A 16,173-nucleotide genomic window follows, 5' to 3' on the forward strand; every position below is an offset into this window, starting at 1 on the left:
TTTGCTTTAGTTCTAAAGAAGAGTGATGAGGGATTTAATCACTGTCTTCAAGTGTATGATGGTTCCATTGAGAGATAGTAGTGATCAAATATTTTCCTTCTTAGCTCAGTGTACGACTAAGACCGATTAACTTAAAGAGAAAACAGGAAAACTCTAGAGAAGGTGAGACGTTCTGACTAATTACTAAGTAATGCAGTGAAAGATTTCCCTCACAGACTTTTAAAGCAGGAGAGCTACCTTTTGCTCTAGATTCAGGTACTAAATTTAAACTTAAACAACTCTCAGCAAGACAAATACCAATTTGTTCCATAAACAGATAACACTGTCTGTGGTTCTCAATGTTCTTCTACAACAAGTCTCTTTCTCTGTGGTTCACGGGGTCATCTCAGTCACTCATATCAGGGACAAGCCCCCTGTAGCACGTAAAATAGAATCATCTGAACAAATTGTTCCCTAGCTCCTCATTCTCTGATGGGACTCTCTTTAACACGGTGGCCAAAGACTGGAGAGGAGTGATTATAAATTGCCCAAAGCATAAAAAGAAATAGAATACAATGATCCTTGGAAATTCAAAGACACCTAAAAAGGTTTAGAAAACTATAGTGAGAAGATCACCGATCTTTGATTACTTTATACACTTAATATTCTTTTCATTAACATTAACAACTGACATTTAGTATAATATTTAAATCAAAAATAATACTATTAAATATTTTTAACCTCACATTATGTATTAACATACTGTATGGTGAAATTCCAAGATACAAGTTTAAGGTTTCTGTCAAGGGTCACTAAAAGAGTAAAGGTTTTTCATAACCTTTTTGTATTTAGTTTTTAATGTTAACATTTGCTATGCTACTTCATTTATATCAAATGCTCACAGTTGTTTTATAAATAAATACCGCAACCTTTCTAAAGAACCTTAGAGTCTGACCTAAATTTAATTATTTTGTTCTCATGGGATAGCAAAGCTATCAAAATTTAAAATAAGGTGACATCCTATATTTGAAGAATAAGTCTGGATTAAGAAAGGTAGTTTAAAACTACATAAAACATTCCAAAGATACGTGTATTGTGGCTTTCATGCTGCTGCTTTGTAAGCTGTGAACCTGAAACAAAGTTTTGCAGTGTTTTTTTCTTGTCTTGTTTTTCTCCAGTTGATAAATGGAATGTGTCCACTGAGAATCTGAAAGCAGTATGAATCATATCAGAAATACAGGATTTGGTTCAACTTACCTGTTTCTGTTGCTGGAAATCCAATCTGAAATAAGCGTTGATGCCTGTTGGTGACAGTGCTTGTTGCCAAAACTACATGCTAGCATTATAACTTCTCTACGTAGCTCTCTGGGTATCATCAAAAGGAAAAGAAAAATTAACAAACAGTGTTAATATCTAGAGAGAAAAGGAAACTCGTTACACTACATTGCAGTAGATAAGTAAATAATTAGCACAAAATTAATTTTCAGATATGGAAATTCCATTTTGCTGAGCAAGAGATAACTAAGCAGGGTATAAGTTATACATAAAGAAGTCTTCTCTGGAAACAGTACTATAGTGAGGGGTATGGGTTCAGATCTCAACTTTACCAATAGAGGCAGATCTTAAATTAAAACATGGCAAAGAAAAGCCTTTGTTCTCAGTACCAGGTGGTGGAAACTGTGCTGCCCATCAGAAGTCCTCCCAGGAGAGGGAAACGAAAGATGCAGAATGAAAGAAAGATCGTCTCATGCTGCTAAAGTCACAATGGTTTTAGTGGTGTATTACTGTACAGTTCTGGGGGAAAAAAGCAAATAAGAAAATAAAACCATACTCATGTTGGTAGGCTGCTTGAACAAGAGATCCATTAAAATTTCTTTTTGGCCAACCAAGCTTGATGTACGTTGCTGCAACTTGCTTTAAAATATATTCCTAAATGGGGGGTAGGAGAAATAAAGATAATATCATTTTCAAATCGCTCCATGCTGACAATTAAAATTATACAGTAAAATTAAAATATTTTCTAAATGAACCAACTTTGAAATATCAGTAACATTATGGGCATGGTAATGCTCTATTATAATTTTATTCAACTTGATATGTCAAATATAGAAAATTAGTGTAAAATACAGTTGCAATGACGGAAGTCTACTCTTTACTTCCTACTGAACAATTAAGTAATTTGCACTATTAAATATTTGAGATGATAATTTTTGTAGCAGAACAAGGAAAGTGAGGAATATTGATAATGAATCCATACATACATATATACAAATGTATGTAGATATAGTTTATGAAAATGAGCACCTAATATTTATGTGTTTTATGTCAATAGACCATATTTAATGCAAAACTGTTCTATAAGCCGAGTCAATAGCCTAGCCTTTTGAACCTGACGTACACAGAACACTCTTTAGTAAAATGATGTGGTATTTCAAAGTCAAAATCCATTCATCTAATGATATATTTAAATATCAGTAGCCAGGTAAGATATGCTCTCCTCACTTTAATGTGGTCCTTGGATTCTGTCAATGGAACGAAAGCACTGAAATTACAGTAAAAGCAATTCTTAACTTTTATTGAAAATGAGGTGTCTGACATGATATACTCTTCTAAAGTACAAATATATACAAAAATGTATTTTACTTTACATAAGTTTAATATTGCAGTGTCTCTGTGTTAAGAAGAAAAGAGAAGAGTAATAAGTCCTTCTCCAGCCGATAAAAATTATACCATAACTGTAATGATACATTTCCACGCATGTCTGTTTCAAGGGCTTAGACAAAACTAACAACAATGAACAGTCAAGCCAGGATTATTCCCATTTAAAAAAATATTAAAACAGAGGTGCTTTCATGTAGGTTTAGGATAAAATAGAAAGAAGCAACTCTTACGGACATCACACAGTTTAGATGGCTCTAATAAACAGATTTCATGTCACAGCAATCTAGTCTCGAGTCATTCCAAATGCGTAGGTTAATTAGCAGAGCCAGTATGTCATAAATTAGGATGATTTTATAAGACATAGGTCAGAGTCTTAAAATAACTAAAAGGAAATAAATAGTGCCCAAAGGTGACGGGAGTTACAGAGACATATTCTCATATGCAAAGCTTCACCGGTGATAAGAAATTTTGGAATCAAAAGCTCATTAGCAGTACTTAATCCTAATCTTATTCAAAATGATTATTACATTAGATTAGGTGGTGTCAGCCGTGCAATTCTGGTTTTCCAGCCTTCAAGCTTAGAAAATCTGGTCAGGTAACAGTTTGGAATGTTTGTCATGTCTTCAGGTCTATTTGGATTATCTGTTGTTTGCTCTCCTATATCCCCTTGGACCCAATTATGAATGGGCTTTTGCCTCAATGTTGATCTTATCCTTGTTAATTAAGGAAGTGAATTGAATTTACTATGCCCTTTTGGTTAAAAATAATGACTAAGAATCTTTACTGAAACCGTCTATATTCTGTGAAGGTCTTTGTATCCCTCTCCCCAGGTTAAGTCCTTTGCGAACACAGAGCCCTTTAACTCTAGGGAAGTAAGTTTGAACTTTAAGGAGGTGCCATGTGTATTTGTTCTTAAATTCTGAGGCATTTAAGCTTAATTGACACTTTTAGGCTAGAACAAAAAGTAGCATGTATTACATTTCTTCTTCAAGAATTTGCCACTAGTGTTGCACAGAAGATCAGGACAAAAATAGCACAAATTAGAAGGAACTAAAATAACCCAGGATCAGTTGAATATAGTAGATAATGAGAAAACAGATTATCTTCTGAAAATAAGAAAGAAGAAAATATATCTTTTTACATTGAAGACATTGTATTTCTCCACGCGGTCCAGTAATTTATCTAGAGGATAAAGAGCTCGGCTGGCGGCGTGCCAAGGAAGAAAATCCTTCTCCTCGGACAGGTATCTGATAATCTCCAGGGGAATATTCTGAGGCAAATAGCCAGCTCTGCACAGTCAAAAAAGTTAATGTTAATTATATGCAGAAAAGATACATGATGATGCAAAAATGAAGATTTTACTTATGCAAATAAAAGGCAGAAGGCAAGATTCATCACAGTATAAAGAAGCCATACTCGGTACTATAAAAATAAAATTACTCACTTTTTAAATATAGTCCTACTTAGGATGCCAATGTCCCTTAATATATACAGAGTTGGAGAGTTAAAAATTTGAATGAACACAAAAATATCAGAATGCATGTTTTTAAAAAGGAAAGAATTGTGGAATTTGAATAAATCAACTCTGGGTATTTTCCTTCACGGAAACATTTCAGCAGTCACAAGTAACTGAAAATAATTGATTACTGAAATGAAATTCTGGTTTCTCAATGCATTCTCTTTACTTTTCATGTAGCTCTGTATAATGATATTTAATCCAGGTTGTTTTCAAAAGGACAATCAAATTAAAATAGCAATTTACAGTTTTGACTGTATCTATGTTACATTACCATACAAGCATTCTTCAAACCTTCCTGTTTAAAAAAATAAATGCTTTCTATAACACCTATGAAGATCAGAGTTAGATTTTAAGTCCAAATTACAAAAATGTTAAAGAAATAGACTCTTCCCATTTATTATTTTCAATAGATGCTGTGTCACTGTGGGGACCAATGTCAGATTCTTTGGAAAATATGAAACTGTAGCTTTTTAAAGCTATCTGAACACATGCTGTCCACATTTAAAGAGGGTATATCCAAAAAAGGATCCAAAAAGAAGTGATTACATATAAAATCTACAGTAGATTGCAAATAAAATCCTTGCAAATCAAAGCAATATAAATGACAGTACCCAGTACATTAAAAGATGGCCTTAGCCTTGATGTCCCTGATACTATGTATTTTGCTGAATTTTTTTTACATTAATAATCAACTGAATGCAGACTTTTAACACAGGAGATAGGTAAATATGAAAGCAACCAAAGACTGGTTATCTTCTTTACCTACATTTCACACCATTATTCTTTGTGGCATCACAAAATTAGATGGACCTTTTTATTTGTGTTTGGTAGAATGTGGACAGGGAGAGAGCAAAGCCTTTTCTCATCTTCATTTCGAACAAGTTTGCCAGATTATTTAGTCTTTACTTGTGTGATAAGCAAAAACTACTCTAAAGACAAATATTAACTTGCAGGCTGTGTTTATAATGTTCATAATACAAACCAATTCTGAAGATTATTGGATTTAATAAATGAACGAGCATCACTCTAATGATTTTGGTTCACTCCTGGTATAAGATCAACCACAGTTAATGTCTGACATAAATAAGAATGATGAAAATCACCCCAAATTTCTACATTTCCACAAAATTTCCTAGAGTTTGTATGATTTGGACTCCACCTAGATGTGTGCCACTTTTCTTGTACAGTTTCCATTTTATACATCCTTGCAGAAATAGCATGAAATTAGGCTAAGGCAGCAACAATTAAATAAGAAACTTCTTATTTTTGCTAATGTAGCACCATAATAAATCAGTTAAATTTTGCTTACAAGGGTTTTAAAAGTAATGATTTGGTTTTTTTCCTTAAAAGTAACACAGCTTCCAGTATTTCAGGTTTCATAATTTGTTTCCCCTGAACTTTTAATTCTAGATATTCTTTAGCATGGTGATCATAAATTTGCCTCCCTTAAAATTGTGTAATCCCCATGCCATGGATTATATAATTTTAGAGTTGAAGCCATTATTCTTTTGTTAAGGAAACAAGAAAAATAAGGTATTAAAAAAAAAGAACCTTTAGTATGTAGCTAATTTATTAGGGCCCTTCAAATAAGTTTGGAAAATCAAGAAAGGTGTTTGGGTCTATTTTCTCACAGATTTAAACATACTACCTTATGTCAGTTACAATTTTTTATGTTTCACTTCTTCTCTATACACGGATGGACATCTTTCAATGACTTATTTTTTGTGAGAAATATGACTACAAATTTAAAAGTATGACAAATAATGTTATGAAAAGAGACTTGGACCCAAGAAAGAGCATGAAACTGAGGACGAGCCTGGAACCATGAGTGCCTCCTGAACAATTAAACAAATTCATCTCTCCAAGCCCCACATTCTTTATCTGTGAAATAAGAGGGTTGAACTAGGAGATATCTTTTTTAGCTCCAAAATCCTTTTACTCTAACCTACTTATCTATAATTTAGCCTGCTGAAAAAATTATTACCACAATATGGTCATAATGTATTTGTTTAAAATTTTGAAAAAAAAACCTTATAATTTTTATATTCCCCACTCTTCAATTGTTTGATATGTTATGTGCAAATCTTCTAAGAGTCAGAGCTTGGATCTAGGTTTTACAGGTCATCTGACACAGTGTTAGAAAATTAAAGCAAAGCAAGCCTAATAGATATTCCAAATAATGACAAGACAAGTAAAGAAAAGTATTCATTAAATGAAGAAATGGAGCAGGTTCTGTTTTGAGTGCTTATGCCAAAAATTGCTAACTGCTCACCAAAATCCATGTTCTCCTCTACTTCCTGGAATAGAGTATAATTACTATTCCCTTGGTAGTTATGTGTGGTCACGTGACTAAGCCCTAGCCTGTAGAATATAAGAGTTCCTCACTGTCAAGGTCAGCTCATAGACATCTTTCATTAGCTCCTCCATGTTCTTTTTCCCTAAAATGAATCTTCCAGGGTGACCTTGTATTGAACTCTTGTATTGAACATGTCAGAAACCACCTGGGTCTCTGGATGACTGCATCCCCAAGTACCAGTTCTCACACCCAGTTCTGTTGTGTGAGCAGGCAATACACTTCTATTGTTTTTGATCCAAATATATGTTTGGGTCTATTTTTTTTTAAAGCAGTTAGCTTCTCTAATGCAGTCCTCAAATAGAATAAGAAACAGATTACACTCAAATTGCCCTCATTTTGCGCTGTTACAAACATATGTAAGTAATCATCTACTATATAATTCAATATACTTGCATTTAGCCTACTAAATCAAAATATGTAGCTATACTCAATTGGATAATAGGATAATCAGCTTCATTACAAAATTAAGACTTGTAAGAGATAATGTTGGTGAATAAGTTACCTAGTTTAGATATGTGTTTGTGTAATTGGCTGGTAATGATATCTGTGATTACTACTACTGATAAAGTAATCAATATAGGGGAAGTGTGTGGAATCCCAGTGAATGGAACATGACATTAGCTCAAAGTAATCAGCCCAGAAGGGAGCACACTTAGGGGCCTGATGCTGAAATGCAGTTTCCTTAAATTTGCATCATCACAGGGAAATGTTGTTAAAAAATGGGGGGGGGGGGGTGTGGAATTAGCAAATTTAAAGAATATTTCATGTATAACTAAATGTGTTTTATTAATCTTTTAGGAAGAAATTGTAGATGATATTTATATTCTCTACTGTTGAGGTGGGGCTTGGCATAAGAAATGAGTTAGGAATCAAGAAAAGACAATGGAGAAGAGAAGCAAATGAGGAAAGTTTAATAAATGGATAAAAGATTGCCTATATGCACCTATACAGTTCTTCCTCCCATCCCTGCCCCCCAACACACATACCCTCCCCTCCTCCTTCTCTAATTTACGGGAGCTTGCAATGAAATATATTTTTAGGCATACAAGAGAATATTTTTATAAGAAGGAGATTAAAACCAGACTATATTAACTGATGTTAAAGTGCACTGATCTTAGCTGGCTTTGTTTTCACCTAAGATCCAAAACTACTTTTTAAAAGCTGCTCTGAATTCCTGTGAATGTTAGCTCTTAAATCTACTATGATGGGTGGCATGTACACAAATAACCTATTTTACCATGAATTTTCTTTAAAAGCCATTGGTTTCTGGGTGCTTGAAACTTAGGAAAAAATAAAAAGCACAATCTTCAGACTTTTCAGAGCATCATATTCCAGTTTTCATTAATTGAATATTCATTTAAAGCCAACAAATAGCCTACTACATTATTTCACCCTATATGGAGAAGATACTGTAACTGTCCCTTAGGGCATAGATTTTTAAAGCAATTACTGAAATGCTTAATTAAGAAGTTTACTATTTTATCTATTATTCTTTGTTATTCATTATTAAAAGACTTTAATGTGCTCTTTGTGGGAAGATCCTATGGTGGAGATTGAAAATTCCACTAGTCCTCAGAGTACCATAGAATAAAGAGGAAACTACACAGGAGAGTTATCTGTGTCAACCATGGGTCCATTTGGTCATTTCTTAGAGAAAATAAAGATATGATTCAGGCACTGGCAACTGTTGCCTGCAGCAGAGGTGAAAAAAGGAAGTTACAGTTGGCCCTCCACATCCACGGGTTCTGCATCAGTGGATTCAACCAACTGTAGATAAAAAATATTTGGGAAAAAAAATGCCAAAATTACAGAAAGTTCCAAAAGGCAAAACTTGAATTTGCTGCATACTGACAAACACTTACATAATATTTACATTGTATTTGGTATTATAAGTATTAATCTAGAGATGATTTAAAGTATCCTGGATGATGTACGCAGGTTATATGCAAATACTATGCCATTTTATATAAGGGACCTGAGCACTGGAGGATTTTCGTATTTGTGGGGGTTCCTGAAACCAGTCCCTGAAGGATACCAAGGGACGGCTATACTTACTTGCAGCACCACAAAATTACAAACATGAAGTTGTACAAAAAGGAGTCTCATAGTCCCCTGTCCTCCTGTTGCTTTTCTTCCAGGAAGCCCTCTCCCAAAACTGACTTAGGCACCTATTTTCTGACCTCACATAACACCCGTATTCATAATAAATATCATGATATTAATCAGAATTTTATCATGATACTATCTTTCTCACTCACTGGACTTAGATCTGTAAGGAAATGAAGCATTCTTTTTACCCATCTTTTTATCCCCATAGCCTACTGCAGAATCTAGTTCAAAATAGGCACTCAATATTGTAAGTTCAAGATGGCAGAGTAGAAGGACGTACGCTCACTCTCTCTTGCGAGAGCACCAGAATCATAACTAACTGCTGAACAATCATCAACAGGATGATGGAACTCACCAAAAAAGATACCCTTCATCCAAAGACAAAGGAGAAGCCACAGCGAGATGGTAGGAGGGGCTCAATCACAATAAAATCAAATCCCATAACTGCTGGGTGGGTGACTCACAAACTGGAGAACACTTATACCACAGAAGTCCACCCACTGAAGGGAAGGTTCTGAGCCCCACGTCAGGCTTCCCAACATGGGGGTCTGACAGGGGGAGGAGGAGTTCCCAGAGAATCAGACTTTGAAGGCTAGCAGGATTTGATTGCAGGACTTCAACAGGTCTGGGGCAAACAGAGACTCCACTCTTGGAGTGTGCGCATCAGGACCTGGGGGAAGGAGCAGTGACCCCATAGGAGACTGAACCAGACCTACCTGCTAGTATTGGAGGGTCTCCTGCAGAGGTGGGGGGTGGCTGTGGCTCACCACGGGGACAATGACCCTGGCAGCAGAAGTTTTGGGAAGTACTCCTTGGCGTGAGCCATCCCAGAGTCCACCATTAGCCCACCAAAGGTCCTGTAGGCTCCAGTGCTGGGTCACCTCAAGCCAAATGATCAACAGGGAGGGAACTCAGCCCCACCCATCAGCAGACAAGCAGATTAAAGTTTTACTGAGCTCTGCCCACCAGAGCAACAGCCAGCTCTACCCACCACCAGTCCCTCCCATTAGGAGGCTTGCACAAGCCTCTTAGATAGCCTCATCCACCAGAGGGCAGACAGCAGAAGCAAGAAGAACTACAATCCTGCAGCCTGTGGAACAAAAACCACATTCACAGAAAGATAGACAAGATGAAAAGGCAGAGGGCTATGTACCAGATGAAGGAACAAGATAAAACCCCAGAAAAACAACTAAATGAAGTGGAGAGAGGCAACCTTCCAGAAAAAAATATTCAGAATAATGATGGTGAAGATGATCCAGGAGTTCAGAAAAAGAATGGAGGCAAAGATCAAGAAGAGGCAAGAGATGTTTAACATTGACCTAGAAGAATTAAAGAACAAACAAACAGAGATGAACAATACAATAACTGAAATGAAAAATATACTAGAAGGAATCAATAGCAGAATAACTGAGGCAGAAGAATGGATAAGTGACCTGGAAGATAGAATGGTGGAAATCACTGCCACAGAACAGAATTTAAAAAAAGGAATGAAAAGAAATGAAGACCACCTAAGAGCCCTCTGGGACAACAGTAAACGCACCAACATTCCCATTATAGGGGTCCCAGAAGGAGAAGAGAGAGAGAAAGGACCTGAGAAAATATTTGAAGAGATTATAGTCGAAAACTTCCCTAACATGGGAAAAGAAATAGCCTCGGTAAATTTAAGAAAATTGAAATCATATCAGGCATCTTTTCCAACCACAACTCTATGAGATTAGAAATCAATTAGAGGGAAAAAGACGTAAAAAACACAAACACATGGTGGCTAAACAATACGTTACTAAAAAACCAAGAGATCACTGAAGAAAACAAAGAGGAAATCAAAAAATATCTAGAAACAAATGACAATGGAAACACGACCTATCCAAAACCTATGGGATGCAGCAAAAGCAGTTCTAAGAGGGAAGTTTACAGAAATACAGTCCTATCTCAAGAAACCAGAAAAATCTCAAACAAACAATCTAACCTTACACCTAAAGGAACTAGAGAAAGAAGAACAAACAAAACCCAAAGTTAGTAGAAGGGAAGAAATCATAAAGATCAGAGCAGAAATAAATGAACTAGAAACAAAAAAAACAATAGCTAGGATCAATAAAACTAAAAGCTTGTTATTTGAGAAGATAAACAAAATTGATAAAACTTTAGCCAGACTCATCAAGAAAAAGGGGGAGAGGACTCAAATCAATAAAATTAGAAATGGAAAACGAGAAGTTACAACGGACACTGCAGAAACACAAAGCATCATAAGAGATTACTATATGCAACTCTATGCCAATAAAATGGACAACCTGGAAGAAACGGACAAATTCTTAGAAAGGTACAACCTTCCAAGACTGAACCAGGAAGAAGTAGAAAATATGAACAGACCAGTCACAAGTAATGATATTGAAATTGTGATTAAAAATTTTCCAACAAACAAAATCCAGGACCAGATGGCTTCACAGGTAAATTCTATCAAACATTTAGACAAGAGCTAACACCAATCCTTCTCAAACTCTTCCAAAATATAGCAGAGGGAGGAACACTCCCAAACTCATCCTACGAGGCCATCACCCTGATACCAAAACCAGACAAATATATTACAAAAAAAGAAACTTACAGACCAATATCACTGTTGAATATAGATACAAAAATCCTCAACAAAATACTAGCAAACAGAATCCAACAACACATTAAAAGGATTATATACCATGATCAAGTGGGATTTATCCCAGGGATGCAAGGATTCTTCAATATATGCAAATCAATCAATGTGATACACCATATTAACAAATTGAAAAATAAAAACCATATGATCATCTTGATAGATGCAGAAAAAGCTCTTGACAAAATTCAACACCCATTTATGATAAAAACTCTCCAGAAACTGGGCATAGAGTGAACCTACCTCAACATAATAAAGGCCATATATGACAAACCCACAGCAAACATCCTTCTCAATGGTGAAAAACTGAAAGCATTTCCTCTAAGATCAGGAACAAGACAAGGATGTCCACTCTCGCCACTATTATTCAACATAGTTTTGGAAGTCTTAGCCACAGCAATCAGAGAAGAAAAAGAAATAAAAGGAACCCAAACTGGAAAAGAAGTAAAACTCTCACTGTTTGCAGATGGCATGATACTATATATATAGATAATCCTTAAGATGCCACCAGAAAACTACTAGAGCTAATCAATGAATTTGGTAAAGTTGCAGGATACAAAATTAAGGCACAGAAATCCCTTGCATTCCAATAACCAACGAAAGATAAATTAAGGAAACAATCCCATCCACCATTGTAACAAAAAGAATAAAATACCTAGGAATAAACCTACCTAAGGAGGTAAAAGACCTGTACTCAGAAAACTATAAAACACTGATGAAAGAAATCTAAGATGATGCAAACAGATGGAGGGATATATCATGTTATTGGATTGGAAGAATCAATATTGTGAAAACGACTATTCTACCCAAAGCAATCTACAGATTCAATGCAATCCCTATCAAATTACCAGTGGCATTTTTTACAGAACTAGAATAAAAAATCTTAAAATTTGTATGGAGACACAAAAGACCCCGAATAGCCAAAGCAATTTTCAGGGAAAAAAACAAGAGCTGGGGGAATCAGAATCCCTGACTTCATACTCTACTACAAAGCTATAGTAATCAAGACAATATGGTACTGGCACAAAAACAGAAATATAGATCAATGGAATAGGTTAGAAAGCCCAGAGGTAAACCCACGCACCTATGGTCAACTAATCTATGACAAAGGAGGCAAGGATATACAATGGAGAAAAGACAGTCTCTTCAATAAGTGTTGCTGGGAAAACTGGACAGCTAAATGTAAAAGAATGAAATTAGAACACTCCCTAACACCATACACAAAAATAAACTCAAAATGGATTAAAGAAAAAAAAAATGGATTAAAGACCTAAATGTAAGACCAGACACTATCAAACTCTTAGAGGAAAACATAGGAAGAACACGCTATGACATAAATGATAGCAAGATTGTTTTGAAACCACCTCCTAGAGTAATGGAAATAAAAACAAAAATAAACAAATGGGACCTAATGCAACTTAAAAGCTTTTGCACAGCAAAGGAAACTATAAACAAGATGAAAAGACAGCCCTCAGAATGGGAGAAAATATCTGCAAACGAATCAACAGACAAAGGATTAATCTCCAAAATATATAAGTAGCTCATGTAGCTCAATATCAAAAAAACAAACAACCCAATCCAAAAATGGGCAGAAGACCTAAATAGACATTTCTCCAAAGAAGACGTACAGATGTCCAAGAGGCACATTAAAAGCTGCTCAACATCACTAATTATTAGATAAATGCAAATCAAAACTACAGTGAGGTATCACCTCACACCAGCTAGAATGGGCATCATCAGAAAATCTACAAACAACAAATGCTGGAGAGGGTGTGGAGAAAAGGGAACCCTCTTGCACTGTTTGTGGGAATGTAAATTGATACAGCCACTATGCATAACAGTATGGAGGTTCCTTAGAAAACTAAAAATAGAATTACCATATGACCCAGCAATCTCACTAGTGGGCATATACCCAAAGAAAACCATAATTCAAAAAGACACATGCACCCTAATGTTCATTGCAGTGCTATTTACAATAGCCAGGTCATGGAACCTAAGTGCCCATCAACAGATGAATGGATAAAGAAGATGTGGTACACATATACAATGGAATATTACTCAGCCATAACAAGGAACGAAATTGGGTCATTTGTAGAGACGTGGATGGACCTAGAGACTGTCATACAGAGTGAAGTAAGTCAGAAACAGGAAAAAATTATCGTATATTAACGTATGTATGTGGAATCTAGAAAAATGGTACAGGTGAACCAGTTTGCAATGCAGAAATAGAGACATAGATGTAGAGAACAAACGTATGGACACCAAGGGGGGAAAGTTAGCGGCAGTGGGGGGGAAGGTGGGATGAATTGGGAGGTTGGGATTGACATATATACACTAATATGTATAAAATCAAAAACTAATAAGAACCTGCTGTATAAAAATATAATAATAAAATTTTAAAAAATAGGCACTCAATAAATGTTCCTCAAAACTAAATTAAATTATGGTAATAATGTCAGTTCTTAAAAACAAGCACGTTTTACAAATATATTAAAACTTAAACAGAACCATATTTTTTAAATTAAGCATTTTCTAAGGTTAAACAATACCAGAAGGATGGAAAAATTCTATTGGAGTGATCTTTGTAGTATTTTTGCTCATCTTGTTTATTAATGATACACATGACAGAAGACAAGAAGGCCATTGCTAACTAGCCAATAGCTTTGAATAAGTTAGCCTATAATAAAGTAAAATAGCTTTATAGCCAGTGAGAAAGCAGAGGCATTACACAACATCTCTATACTTTATTTCTCTGATTAATAAATAACTCTCCTACTCTCCTTTATGTGTTATTTTATACCATGTATTTAAATAAATTGAGGGAGGGCTTGGAAATCTCTTTCTCCTGGTCAGTAAATTGACAAGAGTGAATTACGTGATCTCTAAGTTCCCTCTTTCTGTAAGCATTTAATAATTAAAAATAAAGCATCCAGAAATAATTTTTGCAACTTGTATAGTTCCACTACCACCATCACAACCATCCTTTTTTCTCCACACACAAACTTGTTTCTTCATGTCCCAACATAATTTCTCAAGAAATCAGCCATGATCTAAATTCCGAGGGTCCTCTAGGCACTCAGTAATGTTAAGAAGCAAAGTCAATGTTTGGCCTTTAGTTGGAAAAGTCAACAGATGTTAGCTATTTTCCCCAAAAATGAAAAAGTCCTTAGCTTTACAACCAAAGTCAACTAATTTATTTAATTTTATTTTTTAGAAAACTATCAATTAGTATAAGCTATATTGAGGAATTACTGTATTCCACCTACAATGCGTTGTTATGGAATGACATGTTTGTTTCAGTTTATCATCCTTAAAAGCTTCAAGATCAGTACTATTATGCCTTTTTTTTTTAAATAAAGAAGCTAAAGTTTACAGAAGAGAAGCACCTTGCTGAGCTCACCTGGCTAATAAGCGATAGGGATGGAATTCAAAGCCAGAACTGACAAGAAAGCTCCCACTGGTTCCCCTGCATGAGTCTGCCTCCACAAATCCCATTTGAAATAGGGTTAAAGGCTTTCTTTCTCCCTTTCTTTAACATCTGTTTACATGTCATGATCACAGCACTCATCACCCTTAGACCAGAAGCGCAAATAAACAGCTAATAAAATCTCAGGGCTATGAAGGGAAATGAAGCAATATTAGGGAAAGGAGATTTATGGGGGAACAATTTAAATCGGGTGTTTAGGGAAAGGCCTCCCTGAAGACACCTGCATGAAGTGAGAGAACAGGCTAAGTGAATCTGGCAGGAGGCGAATTCTGACTGAGGAAACAGCAAGTTCAAAAGTCCTGAGACAGGAACAAATTTGGGATCTTGAAAGATAATGAAAGGGACTTTGTGGCTGAAGTGGAATAAGCCTGAGACAAATAGTAGGGCCTGAGTTTGCAGAGGTTGGTGGTGCCAGATCATGAAGGCTCTAAATAATAAGGGCTTCAGATCATTTTTCTACAGGTGATGGGAAGCCACCAAAAGTTTTTGAGCTGGGAAATGACATGATCTGATTTATATTCTAAAAGGGTGACTCTAGCTGGAAGAGAGAGCAAACTCAAATTGCCACATGGTCTTCCAAGATGAGAATGAAGTGAAATATGATTTTCCAGTTGATCTTCTCTCTCTCACTACACAGACTATGCTTATGAGAAATATATAACCTCTTGAGTGAAATCGATGACATGAAAACAGACATAATGCTCTGTTTTGTTTTGTTTGTAAGGTAGGCTATGCACGCGATTTGTTTTAGAAACAGTTTCTTATGCAGGTATCAGAAAAAAAAAATTCCAAAAGCTTATCCATGTATTATTTGTTGTTGCTCAATTGCTAAAAACAGCATCAGATGATATGGGAAGGTCATGGAGAAATCATTTAAACAATGAACACATTTTAAAAGAATATATAGTGTATATACAGGGAACTGTATATTCCATTTTGAGTTAATTAGAAGATTTATTCCAGAATTTAAATACAGAAAATAGCCTGAAAGAACACCAGAAAAATTATCCATGTAGCTTATAATTTCCATGGAAAATACAATGCTTAAAGTTCGTATGGAATTCTGCTTTCTGGACAGTGAAATTTTCCAATGCTCTACAGAGCCACATGGGAGTAGGACGAATAAAAATTACAGCATGACTTTGCAGAGTTTGAGTTTACTGACATCAGGATATCAAATCATTAACCTAAAGGTCCATAAATCAGTGGAGCTTCTAACTTCCTATAAGGCTGTTTTCTTAGAGAAATGTGTGAATAATAGGAAACTAGGAAAGAGAAAAACATCACTCAAACCAAGTAACTGGGTATATCTCCTCTTGTCTAACATTTATGTCAAAGTTTTGTCTTTTATATAGATTTTATTACATTGTATGTAAGTTTATATATTTAACTTAAAGTAATTTTCCATATTATTAGGA

At 35.3% G+C, this 16,173-nt stretch overlaps 1 protein-coding gene across 1 annotated transcript in view; it reads right to left on the reverse strand.

Moving 5' to 3' along the window:
• Positions 1–16,173, reverse strand: part of TRHDE (thyrotropin releasing hormone degrading enzyme) — a 412,025-nt gene that overhangs the window by 33,748 nt on the left and 362,104 nt on the right. The window contains exons 13-15 of the mRNA XM_007195005.2: positions 3,782–3,929; positions 1,811–1,908; positions 1,237–1,344 (exon numbers count right to left, since the gene is read on the reverse strand). Of these exons, the coding sequence (XP_007195067.2) occupies positions 1,237–1,344; positions 1,811–1,908; positions 3,782–3,929 (354 nt within the window). The remainder of the gene's footprint in view (positions 1–1,236; positions 1,345–1,810; positions 1,909–3,781; positions 3,930–16,173) is intronic.

This window comes from Balaenoptera acutorostrata, chromosome 11, assembly GCF_949987535.1.
Source record: "Balaenoptera acutorostrata chromosome 11, mBalAcu1.1, whole genome shotgun sequence".
Lineage (NCBI taxonomy): Eukaryota > Metazoa > Chordata > Mammalia > Artiodactyla > Balaenopteridae > Balaenoptera > Balaenoptera acutorostrata.